Source organism: Erpetoichthys calabaricus, chromosome 4 (assembly GCF_900747795.2).
Source record: "Erpetoichthys calabaricus chromosome 4, fErpCal1.3, whole genome shotgun sequence".
Classification (NCBI taxonomy): domain Eukaryota; kingdom Metazoa; phylum Chordata; class Cladistia; order Polypteriformes; family Polypteridae; genus Erpetoichthys; species Erpetoichthys calabaricus.
Genome location: NC_041397.2, coordinates 23,122,605 through 23,136,881, shown reverse-complemented (window position 1 = coordinate 23,136,881; position 14,277 = coordinate 23,122,605). Strand labels below are relative to the sequence as shown.

At 41.0% G+C, this 14,277-nt stretch overlaps 1 protein-coding gene across 2 annotated transcripts in view; it reads right to left on the bottom strand.

Moving 5' to 3' along the window:
• LOC114649885 (thrombospondin type-1 domain-containing protein 1) overlaps positions 1-14,277 on the bottom strand; it is a 51,957-nt gene that overhangs the window by 13,982 nt on the left and 23,698 nt on the right. For both annotated transcript variants that reach the window (XM_051926333.1, XM_028799251.2), the window contains one exon: positions 11,276-12,229. In XM_051926333.1, coding sequence (XP_051782293.1) covers positions 11,276-12,229 — 954 coding nt within the window. The remainder of the gene's footprint in view (positions 1-11,275; positions 12,230-14,277) is intronic.

Sequence of the window (14,277 nt, the reverse complement as noted above, 5' to 3'; positions counted from 1 at the left end):
TGGCATCTTGTTACTGTAAGAGTAAATTTCTCACAAATATTAGGAGGTTTCTCTTGATGCGAGAACTATAGACACATAGAATAAGTGAGCAAGTAGTGTGGTAGTCAGTAGGACCTTAGGGGCTTTCAAAACTCAATATGATGATACTTTGGAGAAATAAAGTGGACAAGACTGGCGAGCTTTATTTGGTTGAATGGCCTGTACTTGTTTTATGTCTGTTTTGTTCATTTTACTTATGGTACTGTTACTTTTGTTAATTATTTGTATTATTCCTAGGTTGGTTTTTGTGTTTAAGCCTTGTGTTTTGTGGGTGGTTCCCCAAGAAGAGAAAACCACCTGCCCATCATAGCCAAGGACTGCCCTCAGCAATCACCTGTAAAGGTGTAGGGTTTCTCACAGTAGTTCCTAGTTGTTCATTCAAATGTGCTAGGGAGCTGGTGAGTGTTCATTGATAAAGTAGATCCAGCAACATTCTTCCATCTTACGGGTGAACGCTGCACTTGAGGACATCAGTGGAAGTTAAGGGGAGGTGCATGTAAAACTAAAGTCAGGAAGTACTTCTTTATGCAAAGAGTTGTGGGCATTTGGGACAAAATTCTGAGACATTGAGCTGAAGCAGAAATCTTAAGAACCTTTAAGAAGAATTGGGATGAGATATTGGGACAGTCTAGCTATAAGCTAAACAAACGGGCTTGATGGACTGAATAGCTGTCCCTCGTTTGTTAAATTTCATATGTTCTTATTGTGTCTTTTGACCTTCTGCTCTGTTTTTTTGGATTTTGGATTTCTGTATTGGGACTTTCTTTGCTATCAGATTGCATTTATTGCAGGCAACTCCTTTTGCATTTTGTGCTCTACAAAGTCTTCTTTTTTCATATTAATAAATATTTTTATTTACAAAGCTTTTATTTTAACATTCTGGTTTTACGCCTAAGAAGTTTACCATCGACCGCATCCTGGCACTGAGGGTTCTCATGGAGCGCAAACACGAATATCGGCAGAGTTTCTTTGCAGCCTTTGTCAATTTGTGCAAAGCGTTCGACTCAGTTTTTCGAGCTGCCCTGTGGAACATCCTGAGGGTTCGCGGGATCCCCTCGAGATTGCTGGATATCGTGGCCGGCCTGTACAATGGTACTGTGAGTGCTGTGCAGAGTGGAGGCAGGACCTCTGCGTTTTTCCCAGTTGATTCTGGGGTTCATCAGGGGTGTGTTCTTGCTCCTACTCTGTTCAATGCTTGTATGGACTGGGTGTTGGGCAAGGTTGTGGGGCATCTGTTGGTGAAGAAAGATTCACAGATCTTGACTTTGCTGACGATGCTGTGATCTTCGCAGAGTCAATGGAGGCTCTGATTGGGGCGCTCGAGACACTGAGTGAGGGGTCTGAGTAGTGCTGGGCGGTATACCGGTTCATACTGAAAACCGTTTTTTATTTTTTTTATGATATGGATTTTTCTTATACCGCAACACCGGTTTAAATTGCCTAAACGACGTTCGGAACGTGGCACAGCGGGAAACTGTTCAAGTGGGGATGTTTTTCACTGCTACACCGCTAAACACAGATTTGTTGCATTAGGGCTCTTTTTCACTGCTACACCACCAAATAGGTAGCATTCCGAAACTGAAGCCGACGATAAAGTTGAGCATGATGAACAGAAGAACTTTTGCCGAAAAAAAGGAGTCACGTCCGTCGCCTGGAGATACTTTAGTTTTAAAAGGTCAGATGTGTAAATACTGTTTCTATACTACTGGATAATACTGCAAGCCAAGTTGTACTTGTTTTATTTGCTTTCAATACAGTGTAATGTACCTGGGTACTGTGTAATAGTGTGACGACATGTTGACTTTATTCTCGACATTCCCACTTTAATCTTGACGCTTATGACGAGAATAAAGTCGATATGTTGACTTTATTCTCAACATTTCTACTTTATTCAAGCCGTTTATGTCAAGATTAAAGTCGACATGTTGACTTTATTCTCGTAATTTGTCATTAAAGTAGAACATCGTAAACTAAACTTCATCGTAAAATGAATATTTAATTTACTAGATTTTCTCAAACCCCGTCGTAAGTTATATAGCACATTAAATGCTTTGTGTTAAGTGATTCTTAAACTGACTTCTTCTTGCACTAAGAGGAGGCGCCAGCAGCGATCGTCGCACAGAATACATTCACTTCATGACCTTCCTGCTCTCTGAACATTTAGAATGCTAAGATAAATACTTAATATAATTTTCATGGTGAAATGCATTAAAGCATGCATTAATCATATGGGGGCACGGCGGCGTGCCTGCCTTGCATTTGCATGTTTTTCTGGTGGGTTTACTTGGCGTGCTTCAGTTTCCTTTCAAAGTCATGTAGGATGTGGGGTTTTGTTGTGCTATATTGACCCTGCTAGTGTATGTTTTGCTTGTATTCATCCTGCGATGTGCTGGCGACTCGTTCAGAGATGGGCGCAACTCTGAATGGATGGCATAATTAAACATGTATAACGAAGATATTTTTAAAGTTCTGAACACTCCGTGGGCTAAGTTTATAACTAGTTTTAATTTCACAAAGACGTTTATTGTGTGGTGATTGGTTATGTGGTGAAAGAAAAAGGAAGGATAGGAACTGGGGTTTTGGTACGTCAGATAGAGACAGCATGCATGCAATAAAGATAGCCCGCTCAGAAGAACATGCATTGAATTCTGTGTTCGTGTCTCCGACCAGCAGATCACAAACCCAACATTTACACAATATTTAAGTTAAACCTGTGCGATAGCCATTCATACATCCAGTTTTTTGGAGCCTCGTCACACCTGCCATAAGTTCTCTACACTGAACATACACTGGGGACCCCTTACTGTGAGGGAACAGCACTACCGCCTCACTACTGTGCATGTGTAATACCTGCTTTAATGCATTTCAGCATGAAAATGATATCAAGTTTTATCTTAGCATTCTAAATTTTCAGAAAGCAGGAATATCATGAAGTGAATGGATTCTGTATGGTGATCGCTGTCTTCTCTTAGTGCGGAGGAAGTCAGTTTAAGAAGCGTAGTGATTAACCACTGGGTCGGAGAACGTAACACAAAGCATTTAATGTGCTGCATTAATTTATGACGGGGTAAATTAAGTAATTGATTAAACATTACCTTCTCCATTAGTGCCACCCCCTTGAAAACTATCACTTTGTGGGGCAATGCAAAACTGTATTAATACTTGTGTGCACATTAAAATGTTTTTTTTTGTACAATGTACAATACTCTTGACAGTGGAATATGTTATTCTTAGCCAGTAATTGCAGTGGAAAATGTGGTTAACATCCACTCATGCATGGGGAAAAAAATACCGTTGAATACCGTGAAACCGGGATAATTTAGAAAAATACCGTGATATAGAATTTTGGTCATACCGCCCACCCCTAAGTCTGAGTGTCTGGGCTTGCAAGTGTCCTGGATAAAAACTAAGATCCAGGCCTTTAATGACCTCTTGGGCACAGCCGTCAGCAGTGTGTCTGTCTGCGGAGAGAGTGTCGACCTTGTTGAGAGGTTTACTTAACTTGGCAGTGACATTCATGTCTCTGGTGACTCTTCCTGTGAAGTCAGTAGACGGATTGGGAGAGCATGGGGGGGTCATGAGGTCACTGGAAAGGGGAGTGTGGCGCTCCCGATATCTATGCAAAAGGATGAAGGTTCAAAGTCTTTAGAGTCCTGGTGCTTCCTGTCTTGCTATATGGTTGTGAGATATGGACGCTAACCAGTAACCTGAGACAAACACTGGATTCTTTTGGTACTGAGTCTCTCTGGAAAATCCTTGGGTACCGTTGGTTTGACTTTGTGTCGAATGAGGGGTTGCTCATGGAGTCCCGAATGAGGCACATTACCTGCATTGTGAGGGAGCGTCAGTTACGACACTATGGCCATGTGGCGCGTTTCCCTGAGGGTGATCCGGCTTGTAAGAACCTCATTGTTGGGGACCTGAATGGCTGGACCAGGTCAAGGGGTTTCCCACGTAACACCTGGCTGCGGCAGATAGAGGGTCATTTCCAGAGGGTGGGACTGGACCGCGTGTCTGCCTGGGGGGTTGCAAACCGGGATCCCGAGTTGTTTCGCCGTGTAGTGGGTACGGCAATGAACTGTACCAGTGCATGCTCCCCAACTTGACTTGACTTGACTTATGTGGCCCACTGTGTTACTAGGCAGGGTTTTTTAATGGTATTTCCACCTTTAGTGGGTATTTTTGGAACTGTTTTTAACTTGCGAGTTTTGGGACTCTTGAGTTCATACCAGTATGAATATGACCTGACACAAGATGCATTTCAGTAGGAAGTCAAATACTTCATCATGTCCCAGCTATTCAAGATTTCAGAATTACAATAAAACAAATGTCAAAAATTAGCATTAGTTAGGCATAATTAAAAAAAACTTTTTGCAAAGTTATGACAAAAGTTATGCTTTTGATGATCAGGGGCCTCATGTATAAATAGTGCGTACACACAGAAATGTTGCGTACGAACGTTTCCATTCTCAAATCACGATGTTTAAAACCTAAACTTGGCGTAAAGCCACGCACATTTCCACGGTACCTCATACCTTGGCGTACGCAATTTCTCCGCTCAGTTTTGCAGACTGGCGGCACCCAGCGTCAAAGCAGTGCTACTGTTCCTGTGTGGTCACCCTTTCTTTCTTAGATCCACATTCCTGATGCGGCTTTATAAATACACTGAAACTAACTGCATATTGTTTATTAGTGTAATGCATCTGATTGTAATTAACCTGCAACAATATAATGGTCCAGGGAATAGCCATAGTATTCCAAATACCATAACTGCTTTAGCGTTGTTACTCTCAATGCATCTTCTTCTCTTTCAGCTGCTCCTGTTAAGGGTTGCCACAGCGGATCATCTTTTTTCCATATTACTCTCACTGCACCACTCAGAGTATTTACAGTATATCACTGTATCTGAGTGGGGAATCACAGCAGCAGCTGATTGGAAAGAGAATTATCGGTACACAGCATGAAGCAGACGCTGCCTCAGCCACGGCAAAACGCTTCAGAGACTTCCCTGTATGGACTTCACGGTTTAGAAAAAGTTTCATCCCAGGAACTATAAATGCACTCAATCAGTCCATCAAGTGCTCCTTGTAGAACTGTAAGTACTTATAAGTACAATTACCTCACTGTAACTTGCACTACAGTTATAATATTCCACAACCTGTGCCACTTTATAAAGCGGGTATTTACATATGATGATGATATCATTTTTAAGATGAAATGCAGCAAAATATGTTGATTATATTATACAGATAAAACTTTAACTTCATTTAAATAATCTGTATTGTTAATAATTAAACATGTGAGGACACGGTGCCGCAGTGCTAGCTAGTTCAAGGATTGTTCCTGCATTGCGTTGTATTCTTGCTGGTGCTGACACGACACTGGAAGGATAGACGGATAGAATAATTAAACATGTACTATGAAGATATTCAATGTTCCTTAAAAGTTTTGAAGAATCGTCATTCTAAGCTTACAAATGGCTTCACATCTATTACAGAGCTGATTGTGTGGCAATTGGGGTATTTGGAGAAAGAAAAGTAAGGACAGGAATTGGAGGTTAGTACATTTGAAAGAGACAGTACTGCTGCAATAAATTATTTCATCGAAGGTCGTGCATGGTGCAGCAAGCCTCTTGCGTGAGATATGAACAATCACTGCGCCACCGTGTTCCCCATGTTTAATAACATGCTTTCATTCCTATCATCATGAAAAAGATATCATGTATACATCTCAGTATTTTAATTATTCAGAGAGCTGTAATATCACAAATGTAATGGATTATGTGTCCTGTCGGAGAAAGAGAAAGCCCGTTTAAGAAGCAGGTAGTGATTTACACACACAAAGCACATAGAAGATCAAATACAGAACAAAGCATTTAACTTGCTACTTTAGTTACGATGGGATTTGAGAAACTAGTAAATTAAACGATTTTAAGATGAAGTTTATGATGTTCTACTTTAATGGCAAAATAAACTACGTGATTAAAGTGGAAATTTCGAGATTAAAGTTGACATCTTGTGCTTTTTTCCCCACTGTGTGCCTATTTTTTTGTCTGTACCCTAATAAGCTTTAATATGACACTCAGACGGTGGGCTACGACTTGCCTTTTCACGGCGACTGTGATATGTGATTTCTTTTTTATTTCGGGCACTGTGCGACTTTGTGAACTTCAGTTTCTCCGACACTCTCTCACTCGATCAACTTCATTTTGTTGATTATACCACTGTTTAAACCAATAAATAGTAAATTTTTCCTTTGCCTTCACTTGGTATTCGCTGAAATTCTTATATTTCTCCCCGTGCTTTTCCCACTGTCTTTTCACAGAAGGCTATTTATATTGATTTGTATATTCAAAGAGGCGTAATTCTGGGGAGGAGTTGGGGCGGGACAGAAGGCGCGTGCACGTGCGTTACTTGTCACGCTGATCGGGATTTATGTAGCGGAAGAACGTGGAAGTTTGCGTATGTACAGATTCCTGCATCTGGATTTTTCTGTGCATACGCACATTCCCGCTTTTGTGCTTACGCCATGTTATAGTGTGAGTTCTACGCACGGCGTTATACATGAGGCCCCAGGTCAGTGTTTCCCTCCTCTCTGACAAGCAAGTTTTATTTATTTATTTATTTTAGATTGAACTGTTTTTAGTAATCTGGAAATAGAGCAGTTAAGTGGGCGACTGCACAAGGGTTCATTAATATGGGGGAATACAAACAGTGCAGGTGGAGAACTATTATGTAATGGAATAATTGGAGCACAAAGTTAGGAGAACAGACAGAAAAAAGTAAAGTTAACCCCATAGAAGGACACATAGCAGGCAGTTGAGATGGAGAATATTACAGGAGCCTAAGGGGCCAGCAGGTGTAAAATTGCTGTAGCAGTCCTTAATCTAATTTCTTTGGCTTAATTTTTTTAGTTAAAGTTTAGTATAAAGTTAAATCATTTAATTTTAATTTTCCTGTTGGATGTTGGATTTTTTAGATGACAGCTTGGAGGAGCCACATCTGCAGGAGATGCCAGCTAATCCAGCACTGGCCTGGAGTTGGCTGGCCTGCATTGTAGTAGAGAATTGTCAGACCTGGCCCAAGTGTCCTTTAGTGAGATTGTGTGCACCCCTGGCACAGAAGATGATTCCTGACCACACAGATAGATAGGTCACAGTCACAAGGTAATGAGTGCACACTGTCCAGGGGCATCAACCCCAGAACTGGAAGTGTCAAACCATTTTCAGGTCCTTGTAGTGCTGGACGGTGTCTCTGATGATTCTGAGGTGGTAGGCAGGGATGAAGAGCTGCAACGGGCCACCCCAAAACAATTTCCCAGAAAGAGAGAGGTAGTGATAGTTGGGGACTCGATCATTAGGAGGACTGAAGCGCAGGTTTGCTCCAGAGACAGAAAGTCTAGCACGGTGTTTTGCCTTCTGGGTGCACAGTTGGAGAGACTTCCCTGGAAGGGTGGATGGGCTCCTGACCAGAGCAGGGGTGGATCCAGTTGTCATTGTCCATGTTGGAGCAAATGACATACATAAGGGTAGTCTATCAGTTCTTCGATCCAAATTCAGAGAGTCGAGTGCCAGGCTGAGGAGCAGAACTGACAAGGTAGTCTTCTCTGAAGTTCTGCCTGTGCCACACGCCAGTCCAGGTAAGACTGAGGAGTTTAGAAGGCTTAACACGTGGCTCAAATATTGGTGCAGGGTAGAAGGGTATAGGTTTATGGGGCATTGGGACTCCTTTTGGAACAAATGTGACCTGGTCTGCTGTTAGGGGTTACATATGAACTGGAGGGGCACCAATGTACTGGGGAGGCTTATGACCAGGTTAGTCGAGGATTGTTTAAACTAGGGAATGGGGGGGCAGGGAGTTTAGGACAGGCCAGGTTTAAATCTATACATGGAAGAACAAACAATGGTGTAGAAATAAAAATGCACAGTAATGTATAGTCTAAGCTAACGTTTAAATGTAAAAGGAGTAACACTTTAAAAATAGCTAGCCTTATTGCTAGAAGTATCAAAAATAAGGCAAGTGAGTTGGAGTTGTATATAGAGGAGCATAATTATAAAATTATAGCAATAACGGAAACCTGGCTAAAGATGGGAATGAGTATAAAATATCTAAAATAGAGGGATACGCATTCTAGGAAGGATAGACAGAACAGAAAAGGAGGTGGGGTTGCTGTTTATGTCAAATAGAATTTAAACGCAAGTCCTCTTCAGTTGGATGATGAGCCCCGTCTTAGTGAGGACGCATGGCTTCACCTGGAAAGCATTAGGGAAAGAGGCCTTATTTCAGGAATGTGTTACTGTATAAACCACCCAATGTAGACAATAATTTCAACACACATCTTTTTAGTAATATTTAAATGTCAAGTTTACAGAGGAATGCTATTGTCATGGGGGACTTTAACCATCCAAATATTAACTGGGATAACCTTACAAATGGCGGAGCACAAGAGTTTTTAGAAGTAATCAGTGACTGTTTTTTAACTCAGTATGTTAAGCACCAACACGGGGTGAAGCCTGTCTGGATTTAGTATTTTTTAATCATCAGGATAGAATTGAGTGTGTAGAGGTGATTGAACCACTAGGGTCAAGTGACCATAATGTAATATAATTCTCAGTGTTTTGTAAGTGTGCAGATGCAAAGATTAAAATTGTTAAGTTGTTTAACTTTGTTTCAACAGATGCGGCAAAGTCTAAGGAGGAGAGACTGGGATAAGCTTTTAAGTGTGGAGGTGTTCGAGGAGCAGTGGAACAGGTTTAAAAATGTTTTACACGTAATACAGGACGGGTACATACCTAAATTCGGATTTAATAGGAAGTTTAAAAACATGATAAAGAGTTAAAAAAGAACCTGTCAAGCAAAAAACAGACAAATACGTCATAAAAGGCTAATAACTCTAATGGGAATTGTATCGTGTATGAGAACATGAGGGCAACCATTAAGAAGGTTATCAGGGAGGCTAAAAGACAGTTGGAGAGGAATATAAGACGACCCTAAGAGATTCTTTCAGTATTTTAGTAGTAAAAGAACAGTCAAAGAGGAGGTGAAGTACATCAGGAATATAGTAAAGGGGAATTAAAAGATACAGACAGTGAAATAGTGGACACTCTAAACTTGCATTTTTCTGAGGTCTTCACAAATGGGGAAGTGGATTAACCCCCATAGGTAAACAGGACTACTAAGGAGGTTCTGAGGGATTTGGAAATTGTAGAGAGAGAAGTGCTGCTCAGATTAAAAAGGCTGAAGTCGAACAAATCACCAGGACCAGATAATATTTACCCTCGAGTTCTTAAGGAGGCTAGCGAGTACAGAGATAAACCCTTGACGTATATTTTTTAGGAAGTCACCTCACACTGTTCCAATGTGGTTCTGAGGTGTCACCCAATGCACGGCTCCACTTGGCTCCCAATTCGGGTGGTTTGTTGTGTGGTGGGTGCAGCAACGCACTGTAATCAGCGCACTCTCCAACTGCACTCTAGGGAGATTACAAAGGACTGGAAAATAGCAAATATCATCCCATTATATAAAAAGGGTGACCAGGCAAATCTAAGCAACCATAGGCCAGTAAGCTTAACGTGCATCACAGGGAAATTAATGAAAGGAATTATGAAGGATAAGATTGAGCACCACATGGCGAGAACAAGAGTTTTTCTGAACAGTCAGCATGGTTTCAGAAGAGGGAGGTCATGTTTTACCAAAATGCTGGGGTCCTTTGAGGAAGCAACAAAAGGATCTGATCAAAGTGGAGCACATGATATTATTTATCTGGACTTTCTGAAAGCATTTGATAAGGTGCCACATGAGAGGTTGGGCATCAAACTAAATGAAGTGGGAGTTCAGGGTGATGTGTGTAGATGAGTGCAGACTTGGGTCAGACACAGGAAGATGAGGGTGATGGTGAGAGGAACCTCATCAGAATTGGCTGATGTTAAGAGTGGTGACCAGCAGGGGTCAGTGCTAGGGCCGCTGCTATTTTTAATATATCTAAATGATTTTGTTAAGAATGTAAGTAATAAGCTGGTTAAGTTTGCAGATGATACAAAGATAGGTGGATTGGCAGATAATCTGGAATATGTTAAATCATCACAGAGGACTTGGACAGCATGCAGTCTTAGGCAGATTTGTGGCAGATGAAGCTTAATGTCAGTAAATGTAAAGTATAACACATAGGAAGTAAAAATGTTAGGTTTGAATACACAATGGGTGGTCGGAAAATCAAAAGTACACCTTATAAGAAGGTTATAGGAGTTGCAGTGGACTTGACGCTATCATTTTCACAACAATGTTCAGAACCCATTAAGAAGGCTAACAGAATGTCAGGTTATATAGCACCCTGATGTCTGGACTACAAGTCACAGGAGGTGATGCTGAAGCTTTATAGCACACTGGTGAGGCCTCATCTGGAGTACTGGGTGCAGTTTTGGTCTCCAGGCTACAAAAAGGACATAGCAGCACTGGAAAAGGTCCAGAGAAGAGCGACTAGGCTGAGTCCACGTCTAAAGGAGAGGAATTAGGTGGAAAGATGAAAAGAGCTGAGCCTTTTCAGTTTAAGTAAAAGAAGATTAAGAGGAGACATGATTGAAGTGTTTAAAATTATGAAGGGAATTAGTCCAGTGGATTGAGACTGTGACTTTAAAATGAGTTCATCAAGGACACAGGAACACAGTTGGAAACTTGTTAAGGGTAAATTTCGCACAAACATTAGGAAGTTTTTCTTTACCCAGAGAACCATAGTCACTTGGAATAAGCTACCAAGCAATGTGGTAGACAGTAAGACTTTAAGGACTTTCAAAAGTCAACTTGATATTTTTTTAGAAGAATTAAGGCCTGTTCTCATCTAGATTGTTCTAATGTTCTAACATATGCTTTGCATTTGCAATTCCAACAGATGACGCATCATAAACATTAGCACCACTTTTACCAATCCCACACCAAATGGTATATAACTGACATGCTTTGCATTTGTCATTCCAGCAGATGGTGCATCACAAACATTAACCTTTACAAATCCCATACCAAATGACATGAATTGCATAGTACACTGCAAACTTTATCACTGAGGTCTACGTTGATTACTCAGATTTCCACCTATCTTAGATGGTTAGCACAGCTAGTATTTTAATAAAGCGCTAGTCTTCTATCTTTCCTAGGAGCACCGTTTAATTTGAATATTGTGTGTAAAACGTTTAGTAAGCGGAAAACAGTAATAAAAGCAAGGTAAATTAAAAACCAAGACAAACCTATGAGTCGTGATATAACATTGCAGTGCGGAGAGCCTCGAGGTGAGTTACTCCATTCTGAAAAAAACTGAAAACAGTAATTATTTTTTCCAAACTTAAAAAGTGAGCAGTTGAAATTGACCTTTGTCTTGCCCTCTTCGAGAAACCTCTGGATATCGGCGGTGCCAAATCCATCTTGTACGAGTATTATTTTCCCATGAGTGGATGCACATGGAGGTGGTATCAGGTGGACTGTCAAGGATGTCTCACAGTTTTTCAAGGAGCTCTCATCAGCTACCAGCTTATACCCAAAAATCTGAGAAAGAGACAGATGTCCTGAAGATTTAATCTCCACATCGGAAAAATTGGATCGAAGGGATACTTTAACAAAATCACCATCCGTCATAGAATATGCACAACTGAGCTCCACCCACTGTGACATCAACAGTGCAATCTCCTTCTTTACCATTTGCTTGACCTTGTCGAATTCAATTGACCTCACTTGATTGTATTCCAGAAAAGCGACCTCCAGATAAACTTTCGATGAGGTAACAGAACCTGGACAAAAAGATTCTTCAGAAGAAATCCTGATGCGAAATGACCTCCAAGTGCTGTTGCTGGTCCTCTCCACCCCAATGTGAAAATTGGGCCAGCGCACGTGTAGTACCTCGCTCCACCATGGACCACCACTCCGAGTCCGGTCAGTATTATTATAATCCTCCACATTATCCTCTTCTTGCAGTCGAAACTGAAAACTTCCTGCATACCGGAAGAAAGAGCAGTCAAACTCCACAGTCCCCTCCGATTGGTTCATTGGCACAGGTTTGAGGCCTATGGTTTTATGCAGATCGATGTCCATTAGGATGACAGTTTGCCTGATGGATGACTTGTTGCTTGCTGACAAGAAGTCCACAAAGATGCTGTGGTTGCTTAGAGCAACATGCTGTGTGCTTCGCACATGGATTTCTGCAAAGGCTGGAAAAAACAAAAAATTACAAATTACCGGGGAAACACAAAATTTCAGAAATATGTAATAAGTAAAAGAGTTCCTAGATAATGACTATTATTAGGATGGAAAGCACTGCAGATTAGATATTCTGATTTCCTCGGTAAAGTCCAAAGACTAGAAATGAGCGTTAATGTGGTCCTCTATGTGTGTGTGAGTGTGTGTGTGTTTTATAAAGAGCCTTCTGGGTTTCCCTCCTCTCTGACAAGCAAGTTTTATTTATTTATTTAATTTAGATTGAACAGTTCTTAGTGGTCTGGAAGTAGAGCAGTTAAGTGGGCGACAGCATAAGGGTTCATTAATACGGGGGAATGCAAACAGTGTGGGTGGAGAACTATTAAGTAAAGAATAAGAGGTTTTAATGAAACTATGCCAAAAAAAAAGCATGTGCAGAAACTGAATGAATGAATAGAAGATGATAAAGTGCAATCGCTGAATGCACAATGATTCCGAATGGCCTTTAACTGTTACTTACAGAGACGACTTGATGTGATACTTGATGTGTATAAAATGTGTGTTAGAGTTGATTATTATTGACAAATATGATTTTCACAAATTGATTATATATTGATTATATTGAATGACTTTGTTAACTGTTAGCTTTTGCCTTTAGCACTCTTAGAAAGCATTTTAATTAAAGCCTTCTGATTTGTGACCCAGTACCGCTGTTACTTTAGCACAAGGTTAAGCACTGATAAGAGAAGCAGTATAATCTAGTTTAGGAGAATCCTAACTCCAAGGGTCCTGTTTATCAATAACTAGCAAGGACATGAGATGTGAAACTAATCACGTACTTCTGTAATTGACGACGTGTGTTTAAGAAGTGTTACCACCGTCTGTAAATCAGTCATATCGTTCCATGTACAGAGTGTCAGTAAAGGTATTCTTTGGGGGGGATGAATGTGGCATGTGAGAGAATAACACAGGAGTTAAACCTATAAATGAATTAATAAATTACCACAAGTTGTCTAAGCATACAGTATGCAGCAATACCACAATTAATGAAGTAGATACTGTACGTTCTGCAATTTTAGTTCATTATAACAAACTTTGTTACCGGAGGTGGATTTAATGTAGCAAAAATACAAATACGTATACAGTAATCCCTCCTCCATTGCGGGGGTTGCGTTCCAGAGCCACCCGCGAAATAAGAAAATCCGCGAAGTAGAAACCATATGTTTATATGGTTATTTTTATATTGTCATGCTTGGGTCACAGATTTGCGCAGAAACACAGGACGTTGTAGAGAGACATGAACATTATTCAAACACTGCAAACAAACATTTGTCTCTTTTTCAAAAGTTTAAACTGTGCTCCATGACAAGACAGAGATGACAGTTCTGTCTCACAATTAAAAGAATGCAAACATATCTTCCTCTTCAAAGGAGCAAACAAATCAATACGCTGTTTGCTTTTAAGTTTGCGAAGCACCGCGGCACAAAGCTGTTGAGGGTGGCAGCTCACACCCCCTCCGTCAGGAGCAGACAGAGAGAGAGAGAGAGAGACAGATAAAAAAATCAATACGTGCCCTTCGTGCTTTTAAGTATGCGAAGCACCGGGCAGCATGTCGCTTCACGAAGCAGCTGCACAGAAGGTAGCCAACGTGAAGATAATCTTTCAGCATTTTTAGACGAGCGTCCGTATCGTCTAGGTGTGCGAACAGCCCCCCTGCTCACACCCCCTATGTCAGGATCAGAAAAAGTCAGCGCAAGAGAAAGAGAGAGAGAGAGAGAGAGAGAGAGAGAGAGAGAGAGAGAAAAGTAAGTTGGGTAGCTTCTCAGCCATCTGCCAATAGCGTCCCTTGTATGAAATCAACTGGGCAAACCAACTGAGGAAGCATGTACCAGAAATTAAAAGACCCATTGTCCGCAGAAACCCGCGAAGCAGCGAAAAATCCGCGATATATATTTAAATATGCTTACATATAAAATCCGCGATGGAGTGAAGCCGCGAAGGGCGAAGCGCGATATAGCGAGGGATCACTGTAATATCAACTTGGGTGGTCCGAGTGTCGCTG